General features: G+C 43.2%; 1 protein-coding gene across 1 annotated transcript in view; it reads right to left on the minus strand.

The window, feature by feature from the left end:
• Nucleotides 1-3,970, minus strand: part of LOC132459075 (G patch domain-containing protein 8-like) — an 88,430-nt gene extending 84,460 nt beyond the window's left edge. Inside the window, exon 1 of the mRNA XM_060053453.1 lies at nt 3,038-3,970. Within this exon, the coding sequence (XP_059909436.1) occupies nt 3,038-3,160 (123 nt within the window). The 5' untranslated portion in view covers nt 3,161-3,970. The remainder of the gene's footprint in view (nt 1-3,037) is intronic.
• Nucleotides 3,971-22,013: the final 18,043 nt, after the last annotated feature.

Here is a 22,013-nt window from a genome sequence, read left to right on the forward strand (position 1 = left end):
GGTGTGTGTGTGTGTGTGTGTGTGTGTGTGTGTGTGTGTGTGTGTGTGTGTGTGTGTGTGTGTGTGTGTGTAGCAGAGCTAAGTTTAATTTGATTTTGTTTTATTTTTTATCATTGTTCATACCTTTTTTTATGTGAACTCCACCAAATATTGGTTCCTAAGTAAGTTGGTTTCGTTGTTCCCTATGGCATGCCTTTTGTTTCCCTGGGGAGTGGTTTGGCGTTGCACCTGTGTGCACCTGTGTGTACCTGTGTGTACCTGTGTGTATGTGCAATGACAACAAATAAAATCCTATCCTATCCTATGGCAATGTTTTGATATGTTGAGGGGAGTGTCTTATGTCTGCATTTATTTGAAAGAGCATATGCACAGAAAAGCAGACGGACAGAGTTACAATGGAGATCCAGCGAGTTTTTAAAGCCATGTGACGCGTCGCATCACATAGGGAAGTTAACGCCAGCATTTCTGACGTTTTTATCCACTAATTCATTATGTTATGTGAGGCAACGCAATGCAACGTATGCTTGATCTGAAACATGCCTACTCGTGGCTTCTGTTGACATAGCAGTCAGCGACGATGAAGCCACATAATGGAGGGGCGTCCCATTTCTTAGGGGAACGTTTTACCCCTCTGTATTGAGGGGCAAGGGGAAGGGGTAAGGGGGAGGGGTAAGGGGAAGGGGTAAGGGGAAGGGGTAAGGGCTAGAAATGGGATTGGGCCTTAGGCTCTCTCCTGGAATTAAAAAGGGTTTCTTAAATTGAGGGATATGTTGCTATACTTATTTACTGTAAACAGGGTTTCTATCCAAATACAGATGCAGAGACAGAAAGGTACAGATAAAGACATCCCAGTACTCCTCTAATAGATAGAACGAGAGAGATGGATGGATGGATGGGTGGATGATTGGATGGATAGATAGATAGATAGATAGATAGATAGATAGATAGATAGATAGATAGATAGATAGATAGATAGATAGATAGATGCATACATGCATACATGCATACATACATACATACATACATACATACATACATACATACATACATACATACATACATACATACATTCATACTTACATTCATACATCATGTATGAATGTAAGTATGAATGTATATGTGTAGCACAAGTTTATGGATGTATGATACATGCATAAACATGTCCTACACATATAAATTAATACAATAATATTATTGGTCTACATAATCCTTTAATTCTCCTCTGGTATGATCTCTTTGTGTTTTAATCTTCATAAGCAAAGCATTATCTCAGTAGCAATGCAGTGCTCCTCGTACTTTTCTCATTTGCCATTCAACGTGTCATGTATTTATGTAGATTATGACACCACGGGCCCTATTTTAACGGTCTGAAACGCAAGTGGGAAGCGCCAAGCGCAAGTAGCTTTGTGGGCGGTTTTACGGCGATGTCGCTGGTTTACCGGCGCGAAAAATTACTCTTGCGCCCGGCGCATATCTAAAAAGGGTTGGTCTGAAGTAGCCTCATTACCCGTAGGTGTGGTTTGGGCGTAACGTGCAATAAACCAATGAGAGTGCCAGCTCCCATCCCCTTTAAGAGCCATGAGCGCATTTCTGACGAGTTGATATTTTGACAGCGCGTCTGCAGTCTCTGATGAGACAGATGCACATGAATTCCAAACTTCAAATGGCTAAGTTTATGGCCAAATAATATGGCCTAATTCACACAGGGAATAAGGTTTTCTTCGACAACTTCAGAAATACTGAGTCCTCAAATAAATTTCGGCAAAGAAAACGTATAGGCTATAACATATGATATGCGGTAACTGTGGTTCTATTTAATGATATAGGCCTACGCGATACATTATAAACATCGTTTCTTATCAGTATTGTATGCATTATCGTTATCAACTTGTGTTCCTAATATGCATGTGTCCCCCCGTTAATATACATTGCCATCATGGGCTATTATGCGTTACGTGTTTAGTTTGCATGTGTTTAAACAGATGGACGCACACGCGCGCCGCGTGTGTGTTACACATAGGCCTACACACACGCGCGCCCGCATTCATTCATTCTTTTTAACAATCACTAGCGGTAAAACAATGTTTTCTCACGATCAAATACTCAAATAATCAATCCTAAAAGTTATGGGCATGTACGCGATGTCTGTGTCAAGAAAATATGTGTTTTCTGTACGGTGTTTGGAGATGCATTGATTTAAAAGTACAACTTATTACCACTGTTCAGCTGTTCTTTCCCAAATAATTTACCAAGAATGTGTGGCTAGGCAGATGAGAGAAGCAAAGTGTATGCGCGAGGTGCACAAGCAACATTATGCATGCGCCCTTAAAATAGCATCTGAACAACGCGCCACTGACTTTATACCAGTATTTTCTGGTTTGTGGCGCAAGTGGTTTCTGAAACGGCAAGATAGCACCAGGGAACGTTTGCGCCAGAACACGCCTCGTCCTTTCGCCGAGCCGCCCTTTGGGGCGCAAGATCATTCCCTAATTTACCGACGCGTGGCGCAGGAGGCAAAAGAACGCTCTGCGCCAGTTGCAGACTAGCAACGACCCATGCGCCAGTGATTAAGTCAATTGCGCCGGATGCAAGATAGGGCCCCAAATGTTAGTGGGTAAACACGCCCTGTGCTCTTGACAGTCGGCCTGAAGGCGTAAAGCGAGGAGCATGGTCACCTAAAGGAGCTTATTAGGCCCACATAATGGAGCACATTCCATGAGGTTATGAATGGATGGAGCGGAGAGCATATCGCACCATAGGGTTTTCTGCTAATAATTATAACCTGCCAGGGACGCGAGCCTTGCGCTGCAGTCGTAATGAGTTGTGTGTTTTAGGAATATATATACATAATATAAGTTGGTTGAAATATTGATTTAAACAGCGCCCGCTCTCACACACAAACACACAGCAAACACACACACACACACACACACACACACACACACACACACACACACACACACACACACACACACACACACACACACACACACACACACACACACACACACACACTCACACGCCGGCTGTAGCCTACCGGTGAGTCGCTGGTCGCGGTGGGGCACAGGGGTCCGCGGAAGACCCCCTTGACGCGGCGGAAGTGTCCGTTGCTCAGGTGAGTGGAGCTGATCACCAGGTAGTAGCACGTGCTGCAGGCCATCCCGACGGCTCCATGCGGGGGGTGGTCACCACAGACCCGGGCTGGTGTGTGTTTTCAACACAGATCCGAGCTGGTGTGTGCTGTCCCGGTGGCTCAGGGCTAGCTAGTGGTCCAAATGTGGTCGACCCGTCCTCCCCTCAAATACATAGAAAGCAAGTCCAAAGAGAAAGGAGAGATGAAGATGGACGGTCGAGACAACAAGAAAAAAGGACCGAGAAGAAAAGTGTTCTCTAGATAGCCGAGGGGGACAGGAGGACCGGAGGTAGATGAGTCTGCTGGCGGGAGAGAGGCTGAGCATCCAGGGTCCGCCTCACTCCTCTCAGGTCTCTTTATCTCTGTGTGCCTCTCTTCCTCCCGGAGTGTGTGTCTCTCCTCCTCCCGGAGAGTGTTTCTCTCCTCCTCCCGGAGTGTGCGTCTCTCTGCCTCCCGGAGTGTGTGAAACACCAATGTCTTCCGATGTCTTCCACCGCTTGATCTCTTCCTGATTGGCGTCGTTTAGATAGGCGACCCTCTGCATGAAAATCCCTCGATCGGAATACTGCAAACCATCAGGAATAGAAACAGAAGTAGTGTAGAGTGGTGTGTTTCAGAGCTCAATGGAGTGAGCCGCCTTACTTCCACCGTCTCTTCCGAGACGCGCTGTAGCCCGACCGGTCGCAACTCCGGTAGGATGTGGCATAATGCTGCTCATGTCTGCTGGCCAGACCAGCTGTGGATATGTGTGTGTGTGTGTGTGTGTGTGTGTGTGTGTGTGTGTGTGTGTGTGTGTGTGTGTGTGTGTGTGTGTGTGTGTGTGTGTGTGTGTGTGTGTGCGCACGAGTGCATGGAGTGCAGAGGCATTGCTCCTCTGCGTGGAAAGAAAGTGTCTATACCCTACTCTACTGGACCCCCCCCCCTCTCACTATCTCTCTCTATAGATGCCTGATAACACACATAACTGAAAGCAAGTTTCCAGATAGTTTACATCTCTCTTTTGTCTCTATAACTGTCATCGGTCTCTTGTCGGATCGTGTGTGCTTTTCATCCTTTTTTGTCTTCCTTTTCAAAACGTTACATTTTACGCAACACGCTCTCAAGGTCTTTGAATTGTCAGGCGAATAAAAGCTTGAAGAAAAATACTTAAATTGCTTTCCACAGTGCTGATTATAGATGAAAGCCTTTCTGATGCACAGCGTATCAAACTCTGTCAAGGCTGGACAGAGGGGTTGTGTTTTACTACTGCCAGGCACCTCTTCACCCATGGCCTCACATAGCTGACCACCACGTGGTGCTCAACACAAACACACTTATCCTGTCAATATTAGTTTTGTAGGCTTACCCATGTGCATGTTTTTAAGGTAAACACTGCATAGGTAGTTGTTAAGTTAAAATTAAACATATTTTTTTATTGTTTGAAGGGCTGTCACACGATGAAAAAATATTATCTTGATTAATCGCATAGTATTGGTGAGTAAACTCACAATTAATATCATTTTCTAAATTATATTTTAAATCCACTCTAATTGAAGATTTTCTCGATCATATATACACAAAAAAATTAACTATGCACACAATTCTGGAAACTTGAAGCTCATGTATCAACTGCTGGTGTGTGTTCGTGTGTGTGTGTGTGTGTGTGTGTGTGTGTGTGTGTGTGTGTGTGTGTGTGTGTGTGTGTGTGTGTGTGTGTGTGTGTGTGTATGTGTGTGTGTGTGTGTGTGTGTGTGCGTGTGTTTAAGAGAATAGCGAACCGGTGCCTGATTAAAAGTAGCCCAATAGAGCGGGAAAAACCTACCTGGCTGAGAATTATTTCCAATGGTCATTCTGACCGGGGACATTTAGGGCCCTATTTTAACGGTCTGAAACGCAAGTGGGAAGCGCAAAGCGCAAGTAGCTTTGTGGGCGGTTCTACGGCGCTATCGCTATTTTACAGGCGGATAAATGACACTTGCGTCGCGGCGCAAGTGTCAAAAGGGTTGGTCTGAAGCAGCCTAATTACCCGTAGGTGTGGTTTGGGCGTAACGTCCAACAAACCAATGAGAGTGCCAGCTCCCATCCCCTTTAAGAGCCATGAGCGCATTTGAATCGGACGAGTTGATATTTTGACAGCGCGTCTGCAGTCTCCAATGAGACAGATGCACATGAATTTCAAACTGCAAATGGCTCAGTTTATTGCCAAATAATATGGCCTAATTCACACATGGAATAAGGGGTTTTCTTCCACAACTTCAGAAATACTGAGTCTTCAAATAAATTTCGCCAAAGAAAACGTATATGATATGATATGCGGTAACTGTGGTTCTATTTAATGATATACGCAATACATTATAAACATTGTTTCTTATCAGTATTGTATGCTATCCTAATATGCATGTGTCCCCGCGGTAATAGACATTGCCATTGATTGTATTATGCGTTACGTGTTTAGTTTGCGTGTGTTTAAACAGAGCACACACGCGCGCCCGCATTCATTCATTCTTTTTAACACTCACTCGCGGTAAAACAATGTTTTTCACGATCAAATACTCATCAATCCTAAAAGTTATGGGCATGTAGGCCTACACGATATCTGTGTCAAGAAAATATGTTTTTGCTGTACGGTGTTTGCAGATGCATTGATTTAAAAGTACAACTTATTACCGCTGCATCAGCTGTTCTTTCCCAAATAATTTCCCAAGAATGTGCGGCGAGGTAGATCAGAGAAGCAAAGTGTATGCGCGAGGTGCACAAGCAATCCGTATGCATCGCATGCGCATGTATGCATCCGCCCTTAAAATAGCATCTGAACAACGCGCCACTGACTTTAAACCAGGTATTTCCTGGTCAGTAGCGCAATGGTATTCAGCAACGGCAAAATAGCGTTTGCGCCAGAACACGCCTCCTCCTTCCGCCGAACCGCCCCTTGGGGCGCATGATCAATCCCTAATTTACCGGCGAGTGGCGCTGGTGGGAAAAGAACGCTCTGCGCCAGTTGTAAACTAGCAACGACACATGCGCCAGTGACTAAGTCACTTGCGCCGGATGCAAGATAGGGCCCTTAGAATTTTCGGTCCTCCTCATTTTTTACCGGTCAATGACACCGAACCCCTTCTTCTTCGCACGGCTGTCAACATCCGGAACATTCGCTAGTTAGATTTTCTCAAACAGAAGTTTCAAAATAAGATCTAGTAGTAAGTATGGGTAGCATAGAACTAACGTTAGCCAAGTGGGGGCTCCATTGCCGTGTTCCAATATCCATACTTCCATCAGTACACTTCAACGAAGTACACTATCCACACTCACTAAGTGCGCTAATTTTCAGATGTCAGTGTTGTTCCAAATCGAATACTCCGTGGCGCACTTACCGGAAATTACGATCACGGCTGCCGCTGCGGCTCCACCCCCCGCAATAAACATCCCGCTTTGAACGGTGAACTCTTTACGCCTAGCAGCTATAAAAAGCTATAAAAACTACAAAATGACTCTATTAAATTAGGCTATGTGGAAAATGCCCCGACGTTGGCTCAGCCTGGCCCTGCCCTCTTCCGCTACGTAGATAAGATGGCTGCCGTTGAGTATGAAAAGTGTAGGCTACATCGCCACACACTTCGCGATTTGACCGTTTTGAGTAAGTACCCAAGTACTAAAACTAAGGCTAGTAAGTACGGATAGTATGGATATTGGAACACGGCACATGATTGCTAAATCTAATGAGAGGTAAAATTGCCATTAAGGAAGGAAAGCATAGTAGGCCTATGCCTTGCGACTGTGCTTCGCAGTATGCCTTGCGAAATCCATTATGCCTTTCGAAACACCTCTTGATTGGTCGATGAAACGCTACCAGGAACGCCTAAAGGGCGTTCTTGTGTCATGACAGAAACGCCCAAGCCTGCAGATGGACCCTTACTTCCGCAATCCACCAGTGCTCAGCGGCCAAGCCTGGTATTGCAGCTGTTTAAGCGGGCTGTGGACGGGTCGATTCATAGAGCCCAGAAGTAGATATCTCCGTTCACTCCACTACAAGTGGGGAACAGGAATGTGCCTCCGCAAAAAATGTCTGGACATCAATCAAAGGCTCATAATTATCTTCTTGCCATGTCCTAAAAAAATTTACGTTTTTTTCTTTTCAAAACGCCACCTCAAGCGTTTTATTAGCCGTTTTCTCTCATTATTTTTTTGCTGGAGAAAGAGGGGTGTGCAGCTGAAAGGAGTCTTAGTAAAACAAATGTTGTTTTGACCTGGCATCCGAGAGGGCCTAGTTCAGTGCTCGGTTAACGTGTCAGATTTTTAGACTGGTTCAGCTGCTGCTCAATAACTCTCACGGTCCTCTGCTTGCGATCGTTGTGATTCACCATATATTTATCCATTTATTCAAAAGATCCAGGTGCATTACGGTATCATTTTATATTATTGCTAATAGAGATGTCCGATATTATCGGCCCACCGATATTATCGGCCCGATATTAGCATAAAAATGTAATATCGGTCAATATCGGTATCAGATTTTTTTTGCCTTAAAACCGATAAAATATATACATATATTATTTATTATTATTTATTTATAGCTCAAATAAATGTTTTCAAAATTGTGCAGTACAGTGCACATTGTAATTGACTCATATTTGTGCATTTATTCAATTAAGGTTATTGAGTTTTAGTTAAAGAAACATACTGCTATGTTGCACATAGTTGTTCAGGTACAATGTTTTATCATTTGTGAAGTCAAGTTTGCCCTATTTGTTGTGGGCATTGTCAAGATTATCTCAGGGAGAGTGTAATCCAAACTGTTGTCTGAGACCATTAAAAAAATAAAAATAAACATGGCACTTTTCCCTTAAATTAAGTTGAAGTATTTTTCTTATTTTGCACAGACAATGTTAACATTTGGAAAGCCTTGTTGCATTCAAGAATGCATCCAGTGGGGCATCACAATAACATTAAGCATGTTGTGTTAATTCCACAACAGGAGATATGTAATGTTACCTAAATTAGGTTTGAGGAAAAATAACCCAAATATCGACATCGGTATCGGCTGATATCGGAATCGAAAATTTAGAGTTGGACAATATCGCATATCGGATATCGGCAAAAAAGCCAATATCGGACATCCCTAATTGCTAATAGTCTATTTAACATTTCAGTAGCGTTTGTATTTAATTTTTCATTTGCTTGTTTAGCTATACAACGGTTAACAATGTTGGCTTATTACAATTATTTATGTTTGTAGGCCACTCCAACTTCGTTGCTGGTTGAAATGTAACCATTTATTTGTACATAAGTTATTGATTGCATTTTTCGTAAGTTAGTTGGAAGGAATCTGTTTCTTAAGCAGTGTGGCACTTGGAGCTTGCATGACGGAGCACAAGTTGGCACAAAGCACTCAAAACTGCAAAAAAGACATTGTTCAATTGTAGACTTGGAGCTTGCATAACGGAGCACAAGGCATAGTTTAATGGTGCATTTCTTTCTGAACGGCACATCCGATCAGTGACCTCTGTAATTTTTGTACATTTAAATGTATGCCCATCACTAACTGAGTTTAGCTTTATCTATTATTGCTTTTATTTTCTTCCCTTCTTTTCTTAATGTTATGTGTATTTTGTTTTTAAGATAAAACAAGAGAAACACAAAAATCTTATGGTCTCGTATTTATGTACATGTTTCATGCATTTAAATATTTTTTTACATGTTGTGACTGTCTGAGTTTGTGATGTTGGTCTATGGTCTAGTCTGTGTTTATCTGCATGTTTCATGTATTGATATGTTTTTTTCATGTTGTGACAGTCTTGAGTTTGTGATGTGAGTCTATATGCATGTTTCATGTATTTGTTTTTTTTTCATGTTGTGACTGTCTGAGTTTGTGATGCGAGTATTTGTTCTATGTTCCCACTCTTGGCCTGCACCTTGACGTGGTGAGTGGGCTTTAAACTAAGACAGGCCTTTCATATTTTTTTGTTTGTTAGTGATTGTTTGTCGCAGTCTATCTTATTAATGATACAAAGCCTTAATTAAACCCCTTCTCTTCTGTTTGCAGAAACTGGAAACTTCTGAGTATATTTGATCATAAGTTAAAAAATCTTTTTTGTTTCCTCATCAGATCCCAGTCCATCATGCTCCTCTACTTGTCTGCCGTGCCACCATCATGCCTCATGCATCACCTCTCAGCGCCCTGCCCAGCTGCATCTTATTCAGTTACTCCAGCTCTTTCACAAAAGTGACAAACACGCTCCACCCAAGTGTCTTTAATCTTTTATTAATTATACAAGTAAGGTGTGCTTAAGTGGCCTGAAAGGGGTCCATCAATAAAATGCATTTTATTATTAATTTTATTAATACAACATTATGGCTCCATCAAAAGCAATGTACACCTGCCATTTACAGTTATCATTTATACTAACCTAGAAATCTTTAATCTTATTTACATAGGCCTACATTAGGCCTGATTTCCTCTAAATGTTTAAATAAAAAAAATCCTTGTCCATGTCAGATCCCTGTCCATCATACTCCTGTTGTCTTCCTGCACACCTGACTGACTCCTCCATCGATTGCGGCCACAGCCCTCTCCCTGTACAATATTTCATATTAAATACATTTCAGGATCAAGTTTGAGATTCAGTTTCAGTATTACTTGTTTTTTAAACCTGACATGGGGATGGCACCATCATATCTGTCTCATTTATTGCACCCACACATAATAGGTCCATGATACCATGTGGGGTCATGTCAGACTCAGACTCCTTTGCTTCCTAACACCTTGTGACTTCCCTGGGTACACCAGCTGATGGGTCTGTGAGTATATTGGGCATTTCATTCTCGTTTCAGAAACAGAAATATATTAAAAAAAACAGTGGTAATTATGATTTGTTTTAACATTCAGAGAGGCAGATACAAGGTGCTTTTCTTATAAAGTCAAAAAGGGGCAAACTAATCTAAAATAATAATTGCTATATAGAGAATCATCAGGGGATTAGTAACTTATACTTCCATTCAGGGGCGGACTGGGACAAAAAATCGGCCCGGGCATTTTGAACCAGACCGGCCCACTAAATTCAATAACACACCTTTTCAGTCTTTTTGGTCTCTCGAATGTCTACACCAACCAGGCTTTTAGCTAGCAGGGCGTCTGCCCTATAGTCTACTAAAAAATAAGAAGAAATGGGACGCCCTACTTTTAGGCAGGACGGCCTAAAGACGCCCTGTTTTTCTCCTGTTTTACCTGTTAACTTCGCTGAATGTGATCAAAATTCACTGTTTCAGTCGCTTCAGTGCTTAGCGAAGTCTAGAATCATACATATGCCCTGCCAATTAGAAAATAGCATTGCTGTATTCCCGCTACAACAACATTACATCATGATTCCAACGAAACATTGATTCACGGGCTCGCAGAAGCTACAGAAGACAGCTGTCTCACCGCACGTCACTGAACCTACTACTTTATGAGTTCAACAAGAGTTTGTGTGTTAAAGGGGTAGTTCGGAATTTTGGACATAGGGCCTGATTCCCAAGTGAGCATTGGTATTCTATATCACTGGAGACAGTTTTCAACACATTTTATACAGTCCTTCTAGTTGCAGAGTTCGCTCGTGCTAGGCTAGCGCACGTCAACGGGCAATGCTAGCCTGCTATTAAAACAGTCTTACCCACTCCACAGTACACCCGAGGTAAATCAATTATAACGACAGACTATAAATCTAAATGTCTGTTTATAGAATAATGTTAGAAATAAAACCAACCTTGCATTGCATTGCATTTTGAGGGAATTGCGGGGTCTCAGCAGCAGTGTTTATATTCCTGTACGTAGGCTACGGCAGCGGCGGACTGATACCTAGGTTACCTGCCGCTGTCATTGCTACAAACGCAGAGTAGGCTACAGTGAACGAAGGAATTCTATAAGCGTATTCAATTAACAAGATACGCCCACGTTTGGAGGAGTTAGCGATGCATCTGCTTTTGAAGACGATTATGAGGAATTTGTTGTATCCAACGAACCATACATGTTCGAGCCGGTGTTTTGATGTCCAAGCCAGCAGCAACAAGCCACAGTTGAGTCCTTTCTGGATCTCGCACTGGAAATTGGTGGAAACTTTGTGGTGCCCATCTGTACCGTTTATTTCTACAATTTCTAAAAGCACACTGAACCATCATGTTGCCTAGTTGTTCAATTGCGCTTCTGTCCCACGCTTCTCTGTTTACGTTCTTCTGTCGTGATTCGGTTACAAACCTAACCAGCGCATAGTAGAATTCCGCTTCTGCTGAGAAAGTAGTCCCTCGATGATTCATGCGATGCAAGGTTAGTTTTATTTCTAACATTATTCTATCAACACAGACATTTAAATCTATAGTCTGGCGTTATAATTGATTTACCTCGGGTGTACTGTGGAGTGGGTAAGACTGTTTTTAATAGCAGGCTAGCATTGCCCGTTGCCGTGCGCTAGCCTAGCACGAGCGAACTCTGCAACTAGAAGGACTGAATGAAATGTGTTGAAAACTGTCTCCAGTGATATAGAATACCAATGCTCACTTGGGAATCAGGCCCTATGTCCAAAATACCGAACTACCCCTTTAAGGTGGTGGTCTTAATTAATCTAAATTCAATACAATACAATATACATCATACACTTTAAAGTTGTGTAGAAAGTTGTTTCTTTTTGTTAAAGTTGTTACTTGAATTTTGTACCTTGTTACCTAGTTTCAGTTACACTCACTGTTATTATGTATTAAATTACTAAACATATAAATAAATCAGTGTAATTGTAATATTACCTAAAAACGATCAAGTGCTGTACAAAAAATCCTAGCTAAAAGCCTGACTCCAACTGTGCAACTATTTTCCACATACCTTAAGCCATGCAATGAGTTAAAAGCAATCAGTGAGAGTGGACGCATTATACACTTCCAAAAGGTGTTATTTATTAACAAAAAAAGTATACTCCACGTCCATCACAGTAATGGGTAGAGTTCATCCGACTGGGTGTGTACCTGCGTTTAATAGAAGAGAAAGACAAAAAATAGAAGACAAAGAATAGAGAAGAGAATAAATGATGGATCAGATGTTACTCTACTGTATCAAGAGTAGTACCCACTAAATTGTGAACTTACCCAGTCAAAAGGGACTTCGACATCTTCAGTAGCCTATGAAACATGAATGAGGGAGAGAGAATTATAATGAATAGACATAGCTGATTAATCTGATTGTCAGTTTTCCAGACAAAGCAGTGCTGATTTAAGAGGGCCTGTGAACTCCTAAGATAAACGAATGAATGAATGAATATTTTCATAATCAATTATTATCCTACAGTTCCTTTCACTGAATTACCTTACAAGAGCAGCTTCCTCATCAATGCACTCTTGTCAGCCACCTTGTCAATTACTACATCTGTGTCCAATGCCATGAGAATGTCTTTCTCAGTGGCCATCAACATAAACGCCTCAAGCTTGCTAGCTGACAGGTTGCTCCTGAGTCTGTTTTTTATGAACTTGAGGGTAGAGAATGTTCTTTCACAGGCCACCTGGGTCAGGGAAAGGGTCAGCAAGAACTTATACGCAAGCCCAAGGAGATGATAGGCATCTGAGAGCATGTTGAGCCGTTGGAGAATCTGGTAACAGCACAGTGGGCAATTTTTACAGGAGGCACAGGCTTTATTCACAAGATCCGTTTCCTCTTCTTGTCCTTCAGATCCATCTTCCACTGTTCTGGTCATGTAATCCTCAAGATGGGATGCTTTCAGTCATGTCCCACTGTCCTGCTAAACATTTCAGCTCTGATTGTAGATTGTCCACTGTCGCACTGCTGTCAAATTTCATCAGACATCTGCTCAAGACTTCAAAAGCAGTGTTGGGAAAGGTAGTGGTCCGGATCTTGTCAAAGCTCCTGGGGTCCAGCCATGCCAAATCAGCGAAAAGAGTGCCATGTGTCATAAACCTTCTATGAATTGCCTCAAGAGCAGTGTCTAGAATTCTGTTGTGGACATTCACTTCAAATGCTCTGTTAGCATCTCTTAGAGGGTCATCTTCAGCCATTTCTCCCGCTCTGTTTTTTTTTCTTTCTTCCTCTTTTCTGAGGCAATGCACTCTCAACTTCAACTTCAACCTCTCTTGTCTCAATTTGATCATTTGCCCATTGCACAAAAGTGTCTGCAGCTGCTTTCACGGTTTCAAAATCTCTTGCAATGTTTTTCAGGCCCTCTTGCGTGGCCATCACCATACGATGAGCCGTAAGGATATCCATGCTTTCTGTCTGGAGGTACTTAGAAAGCAGTGTAGTTAGCTCAAATATTCTAAGGAATATTTGAGCTGTTAAGTTGGTCTCATATTTCAAGAGACCCTCTCTAAAACCACGTGCTTTGGCACGTACTGTTGGTTTTTCGTGGTCTTTGCCTTCTATGGCTGCCAGTGTCAGGACTGCATCCATGTACAAACCATTCTGTGGTTTCCCAAAATGTCCAAACACTTTTTTGAGGGCCTCATGTTTGGACCACCACCTTGTCTCCCCAATTGAAGAGAGGCGCCTGTGGCTTTTCTCTTGCACTTGGTTCTCCCACAGATTGACCCTTTGGTAGGAGTCCTTGATGAAGACTGCCATGTCATTCAGTAGACTGAACAGTGATCCACTTTCAATTACAGTTTGCGTTGTGTCAGATAGCACAAGATTGAGAACATGTGCATAGCACCAGACATGTACATGGGTGGGTGACTGAGAGGTCATCAGTGAGTTAAACCCTTTATACTGGCCTTGCATATTTGCCGCCCCATCTGTGGCATTTCCAATGCACATGTCTTTGTTGAGGTTCAGACGGTCCAGGACATCTAAAACCAGGTTCACAAAGTACTGCCCAGTGGATGCCTCACATCTCACTAAGGCAACAAGCCTCTCATGCACAGTGTCAGTCACATATCTTACAACAATTGAACACTGATCATGGGAGGTTATGTCCTGTGTTGTGTCCAGCTGTATGGAGAACATTCCAGTTTGCTGTACTTCGTTTGAAATGCAGTCTTGAATGAGGTGCCCAATTGTATCAATTACTGTGTTGATTGTAGTTTTGGAGAGAAGGGTGACAAGAGACCCTCGACCACTCGCTCTTTTTAATGCAAATATCAAGGTGTTCTTTTAGGCACACATCATATTTTCCCAATAAAAGGATGAGTTCCAGAAAGTTTCCATGATCAATTGTGCCATCATCTAGTGTGTAGGCTGCCTCATTCGCCATGTGCCTGTAGCTCAGCCCCCTCTTCCCTAACACTTTCACCACATCCACGACACGCTCCAATACCCGACGTCTCTTCCTGACCTGTTCCCCCTGTGCAGACAGCTGATTACCAGCAAACGTACTGCTGATATCTGCTTTTGAGCACCTTAGTAAAAACGCTTCAGCACAGATTCGGTGTGCACTACTCCTTTCATGTTCTTCTGTGCGCTGGTGCACATGCCTACAATCTGACCTACCAGTAATAAATGAGCTTGTGTCACTGGTCTTCCCGAAAGCCATACACACAAAACAAAACAATTTGTGCCGTCTATCACAATATGTGAGCCACCTCCTGTTGGTTCCTTTTTTACTGGTGAATAACCTTTGCAATACTGGATTTCGGGCATTTTGTTGTGGGTGGTGATCCAAAAAGCTCTGTAACATTGAAGGCTCAGGACGGGCAAAGTAATCTATGCCCTCCTGCTCACTGCTCTCCTCTCTCTCATGGTTTCTTTCATCAACTCCCTCCTCACTCTCATCGACTCTTTCCTCACTTTCACCGACTCTCTCCTCGCTTTCGCAGACACTCTCCTCTCTCTCATGGTGTCTTTCATCTCTCTCCCTAGCACTGTCCTCTTTTGGGGATGCAACCTCAACCTAGCACAACAAAACATGACAGACTGAGACTGAGGAATAGTTTTTTACATAATGATGCAGTCAAGTCAAGAATTATTACATTCTCTAAATAACAGACACGCATGCTGCATAGGCAATAGACACAATTATATACTTAAAAAAAAAAAGTGGTATTCTTCCATTTCTGTTCATTGTCACTAACCAGCTACATAACAACTGCCTAACAGATTATTTTTTTTTTTTCAAAAAAGTAGCTCAGCCTTGGGTTAGCCTACTACTCATCCCACAAACATAGGGTTGGCATTTGGCGTTAGAAGCTATTCTCTAGCACAGGGGTTTTCAACTGGTTTTGTCCCAGCGACCACCATTCGATTATTTTTTCAATTTAACTTCAAAAGTACACGGAGGCTATGCTTAACTGCAAATGCTTGTCAACTTCACGCACGGGACTGTACATTCTGAATAATGCATGGCATGACGTTAGGGCGCAATGCATTAACATTAGCACTTCACAGGCTACCATAGACTGGATATGTGCAAGGCTAATGATGTAGCCTACCAGTGGACTGCTATGTTCACAATTTCGGAACAATGGGCTGTCGGACTAATGACTTTCTTGTTGTCGGAGTATAGGGCTATCATAATTCGGTATCTGGACCGCGCACCAATAGGCTAACGGGCTAGCCCACCACTCAAACACACAACATTAGAGTGTAGGCTAACGGCTGGCTGTTTCAGAGTAGAGTAGGCTGAGGGCTAGCAACAGCTACAGACTTGTCTTGTATTTACAATGCAAACGAACTTGGCCATAGAACATAGGTCCTCAACATATTTTAGAGACGTTTTAATTCATGATCAGTAAGCTTACCGTAGGTCGTTGTATCGTATCGCCACCAGCATCACTGTCATCCACGGGAGCTGATGATGGCCCTGCCGTGGCAAACATTTCTGATATTTTGCCACATTTGGCAGCGTTGGCTTGAAGAGCAAGCCTCTTCTTGTCTCGCAGTTTCTCTGCACCCCCTTTTCTCTTTCTCTCCATTTTGGACTGGAGGATTCTCACGAAACGTGCGTTTCTGTGCACCGACCAAGCTAAAGGTAGAAGGTGTTTGGTGATATGATTGGACGAGCCCCTAGTCAGTAAAGAAGACAGCCAATGGGCCGCAGACTAGCGAGCACGTCAAGAATGTCAAGGCCATGGGCCACGCTGAGTTTGTTTACTGTCCTAATGCATTATGTAGGCAGGTCCAAATCGAAAGGGGTTGGTGTTGGGTCAGCCCAGGGGATGTGATTGGGCCAGCCCAGTGTCAATAGGGCCGCTGATGAACTACTTTCGTGGGCCAGCCGGTCAGACCATTATATGGGAAAAAAAAAAAAAAAAAAAAAGAATCGGGACTATCGGCCCATATTGCACCTCGGCCCACCGGGCAAACGCCCGGTATGCCCGACGGCCAGTCCGTCCCTGCTTCCATTGTCGGTAAACAATGCGACTGCGATCGTTCAGACCTCTCGCCTATGATGCTACAATGCTAACAATGCTAGAAAACAATGAATATTTCTGCATCCTGTACGTCATGAACTAGGGCGTGGCTAGGCTCCCATGATGTGGAAGCAAATCTCTCCTTGATGTTGCCCTGCGACATTGAGCAGTTTTCATAGGAATGAATGGGCGCCATTTTTGAATCCGCTGTCCATTCTATAATATGTCCATGGTACTGACAGTGAAGCCTGCACCGGAAGCGACCTCACAGTGGAGGTCTGCAGCCAGGTGCCTCAAGGAAAACAGCCCAATCTGGCAACACTACCTGAACGCCCTCCAAATGTAGCCAAATCTGGCGGGAACACCTGCCCAATCTGACAACACTGCGGAACGTCCTCACTCTCCAGCGTCAACGTAAATCCATGAGACCAACTGAAAACAAAGCCAGTATGAACTAAAACTGTGATTCTGAATAAAGTTTAAACGAAATTCCGTTTGGATATTATTGAAGATGTGTTAAATGATTTGAACGAATTTAAACATTTGAAAAATTATTGAGTTACGATCAGTGATGCCAGTAACGCTTTACTTAGTAACGCGTTACTAGGCCTCTGACCACTTCTTTCAGTAACGAGTAATCTAATGCGTTACTATTTCCAAAGCAGTAATCAGATTAAAGATACTCATCAAAGTCACTGTGCGTTACTATTTTTTAATTCTTTTACCGGATCACCGATTGGCGTTGACAGCGATGGAGTGGTGTGTGTGTGTGTGTGTGTGTGTCTGTCTGCCTGCCTGTCTGTCTGTTTGTGTGAGAGTGCGTGTGCGTGTGAAGCGTAAGTCTCCAAAGACTTCAATCTGTCAGGCGAGTGTCGACCTTGACTCTCCAGAGTTCGCGCCACCAGTCGTTATTAGCGGCGGAATTAGTTGCGCGGTGCTGCGCGCGCGCGTGTGTGTGTGTGGGTGGAGCTGCGTCCGGTGATATTTTGTCTACGCATTAAAAGTTGTCGGAAGCAGTTGAAAGCCGTGTGTCAGTGTGTGCACCCAGGGCCGTAGCACCAAATTCTGGGCCCTGTATAAAAGAGGTACTGATGGGCCCCCCCAAATTCCCCCTGCGCAGAATTGTTGACCAGGGTGGAAGACCAGTTGTTTACCGGGGGGGGGAACAATTGAAAATTGTTGACTGGGGGGGAAAGGGGGGGGGGAGATACTGATGAGCCCAAAGCCAGAGCTCGACCGCCTTTTGGTGGAGAGTAGAGGAGCGCACTCCCCCCTGTTTGTTTATGTACGCCGCCACCGTCACGCTCTCTGTCCTGATCAGAATGTGGCGGCCACATACCAGGTGAAAGAAATGCAACAGCACTTTCCTCACAGCGACGAGTTCCAGCACATTTATGTGGACTGTAGGGGGCGTGCGCCACTCGCCTCCCACCGAGTGAGAGAGGCATGTTCCTCCCCAACCCGTCAACGAGGCGTCCGTGAAGACCACTACGTAGGACGTCACTCTGCCCAGGGGAACACCCCTGAGAAGGGCTGGGGGGTTTCCCCATGTGTCATCCTTTTCTTAGAAGCTTTCTTCCAAAGTGATTTGTCGTCCACTGCACTGCCCAAGTGAAGGACGGCTCCGCAAAGGACATCATCCTGAATGTCGAGCTAAAGCCACCATACATCCTTCACTCCTCGCTCTGCTACAGCACATGTTATCTGAGGTAAAGGGTTGGATTCTCTCCCTGGTCCAGACCCTCTTCGGTGGCCGCTATTCTCTGATCCACACTGCGAACCGCTTGTGGCTTTACTCACATCCACTGCTTTCCGACGCAGGCCAGCCTCCTACGCTCATTCAAAGCAGCGTCAGTGGTCTGTTGGATCTGATGCGATACGTCGCAGAATGTGTGAGACGCTGCTGTGTTCATCCCCTCCGACCGGGTTGCTAACTCTCCTCCCCAGAGGAACAGAGGACAGAGAGAGCGGATCCTTCACTCGCCTGCCTGGCAGGCTCTTATGTCGGCCTCCTTACATGTCCATATGAGACATATATATGTACCCCATATCTCAGGATACACACACAAACACAGACACACAGATACAGACACACACAGACACAAACACACACACACACACACACACACACTCACAGACACACACTCACAGACACAAAAATACTCTGTGATGGATCAGCTCTCCCTCTCTGCAATAATACCCCAGTCTCACAGTGGATCACATCTTTGTGTGTCACAAACACATTCGCACACCCGTGTTTCATAATCTGAGAACATGCCCAAAAGGTGTGCATTCGTAAACATAAATTTGAACTAATGCTTCAGAAGTTGCACATCTGTGAAAAATATCCTCACAAATAAATTGATAAAGAACGCTATGTTAATTCAGCATTTTAATGAGCGAGCACAAATCCATTTCACAACTGCTCGAATCTGCTCCTGCAAGTCTCAGCTGTGGGTTCTTTTGCAGGTAGTTTTGCAACACGTCTAGGTGGTAAATGTGTAGCAAAAGTATTCGTATCCGTAGATACCAGTCCAGAGCGTCCGTGGGCGGGACAAAATACTTCCGCCCATAATTTCCTAATCCAATGAAAATCGCCGGCAGGGGATGCATTTCTCAAATTACACTGGGACCCAGCATTTTCCAGCAATGGAGCTATAAAGATCGCAGCATACTCTTTGCGCGGGACACGTTTCTATGAAGGTATTATTGTAGCAAAAGTCTTTAGCACCTCTAACTGCAAAATTTGAATGCGTACACTAAAGTCACAGTAAATTTGAAGTCGTATATATTTAATTTGCATGTGTACTCTAAAGTCACAAATGTGTAACAGTACATTTATAGTCGTAAATATTTTTTATACCATTGTAAACACAAAATAGGGTCTACGAGTACGCAAATCTGTGTAACAGGTGCACAAATCCTTTTGCTACAATTATTGCAGCGCAGTTGGTGCAAAACACTTTCGCACACCCGTGTTTCGTAATCTGAGAACATGCCCAAAAGGTGTGCATTCGTAAACCCAAATTTGAACTAATGCATCAGAAGTTGCACATCTGTGAAAAATGTCCTCACAAATAAAATGATAAAGAACGCAATGTTAATTCAGCATTTTAATGCGCGAGCACAAATCCATTTCACAACTGCTCAAATCTGCTCCTGCAAGTCTCAGCTGGGGGTTCTTTTGCAGGTAGTTTTGAGATCGCAGCATACTCTCGCAGGTATCCTACATTATGTTAAACGAAATTACTTAGTTCAAATGAATTCCCCCCAAAGTATTGCATTAACATTCCTGAACTTATGTTATGGCAACCATTAAAATACATTGAAGGACTTTTGCTGCATGTTAATGAAATACTCAGGGGGGAATTCACTTAAACTAAGTCATTTAATTTAACATAATGTAGGATACCCACCTCCGTTCAGAAGGACGCCCCCTTCACTTCTCCAGAAAGAAACGTATCCCGCGCAAAGAGTATGCTGCGATCTTTATAGCTCCATGGCTGGAACGCGCTGGGTCCCAGTGTAATTTGAGAAATGCATCCCTGCCAGCGATTTTCATTGGATTAGGAAATTATGGGCGGAACTATTTTGTCCCGCCCACGGACGCTCTGGTATCTACGGATACAAATACTTTTGCTACACATTTACCACCTAGACGTGTTGCAAGAAAAAAATTTGAGCAGTTGTAAAATGTATTTGTGCTCCCTCATTAAAATGCTGAATTAACATAGCGTTCTTTATCATTTTATTTGTGAGGACATTTTTCACAGATGTGCAACTTCTGATGCATTAGTTCAAATTTGGGTTTACGAATGCACACCTTTTGGGCATGTTCTCAGATTATGAAATACGGGTGTGCGAATGTGTTTTGCACCAACTGCGCTGCAATAATTGTAGCAAAAGGATTTGTGCACCTGTATCACAGATGTGCGTACTCGTAGACCCTATTTTGTGTTTACAATGGTATAAAAAATATTTACGACTACAAATGCATTGTTACACATTTGTGACTTTAGAGTAGGTGCAAATTAAATATATACGACTTCAAATTTACTGTGACTTTAGTGCACACATTCAAATTCTGCAGTTACTGGTGCTAAAGACTTTTGCTACAATAATACCTTCATATACATGGCATAAGGTGTATTTTCAGATGTGGAGGGAAGTCCGATTTTTGCCTGTGACGGCCGTGAGACGCCAAATCCAAGATGGCCGACATTCCGCTGGGTATAATGTTCAAACTCTCATAATTTTGGAACCATGCAATGTTATAAAACATTTAAGATGTCATTTCCAACTAAAGTGGATATGACCAATCATTTGGTGACACTTTTGAGAACACCAGTGTTTGAAGAAACACTGTTTAGGTCAAGGTAAAAATTTACCTAATTTTGTCCGTAAATGCGAATTTTGCCAGGTGGTGGCGCTACATCAAATCTCTTATGGTTACCAAAATCCACGTGGTTGGTCCTGTACCTGTCATGAATGTTCACAGAAAATTTGACATATTTCACATTAAAACCTTTTGAGTTATCGAGGTCACAAGGCAAGCCCACGTTATCAATGATCTCCTTTTCAGTTGTTGTTAGTCTAGTTGTCATAGTAACAAACCCTGACACCCAAACGTCAACCGCCCCCATCCGAAAACCCAACTGTTCAAATCCTCCTCCTGTGTTAAGTTATCCAAAAAAAATGCATTTAAGTCATAAGTTTGAATTCAAAATATTTATTGAATACATTCATACCGTTTAATTAAAGTAAAAAATTTTCAAAAATGTAATACAGTGTATGAGATTAAGGGTTAACTGACATAGTAGGCTAGTTAGCCAGCTAGTGAACTAAACCTGTCATGGAGGTCTAAAAATGATATTGCTAAATCATGAGTTTTCTTTTAAATGCTCTCCCCTGCTTCTTATGACAATGTATAATGACAGTTGTTTTTTGTTTTCAGTGCTGATATCGCAATAATGAAGCGTCACATCCTAATGGACTCTACCCAACCCTCTTTAGCCAAACACTCAAAGGCAACCCCCAGCACCAACTGGCACATGTGTGTCCTCTGCCAAACAGAAACTGATGAACATTTACAATGTCCTCTCAGATCGACAAAACAGCCCAATAATTGTGGCAGACGACCTTCTCCGGTTCCACACCCTTCAGCACATGCCCATGGACCTCAATCTGAATAGATTAAATGACGGCGTAGAATCAACTCTGAAGCCACACAGGGCTGAGTGGCACAAGAAATGTCGGCTAAAAGTAAATAAGAAGGCGTTTGAAGAGCAAAGTCAACGAGAATTTTTGACACAAAAACAAGAAAGTATCTTGATCATGCATACAAGATCTGCTCACAGCCAACCTAGGGTTTCCACCTTGGATTTGGGAAAAAAAGGGACACTCGATCAAATGTTTGGGGCGGAGGGCTCGGCCATTATTACCAGTTCAGACTGACCAATGAACATACAATTCGGACAAAGGAGACGGAAACAAAGTCATGTTAATAATTGTATTCGTTCAGGGGTCACCAGGATGGATGTACACCAGCAGATAATTTCAGTCCAGCAGCCATGTCAACACAGAGAGAGAC

The sequence above is a fragment of the Gadus macrocephalus genome, chromosome 6 (genome assembly GCF_031168955.1).
Source record: "Gadus macrocephalus chromosome 6, ASM3116895v1".
In the NCBI taxonomy this organism is placed as follows: Eukaryota; Metazoa; Chordata; class Actinopteri; order Gadiformes; family Gadidae; genus Gadus; species Gadus macrocephalus.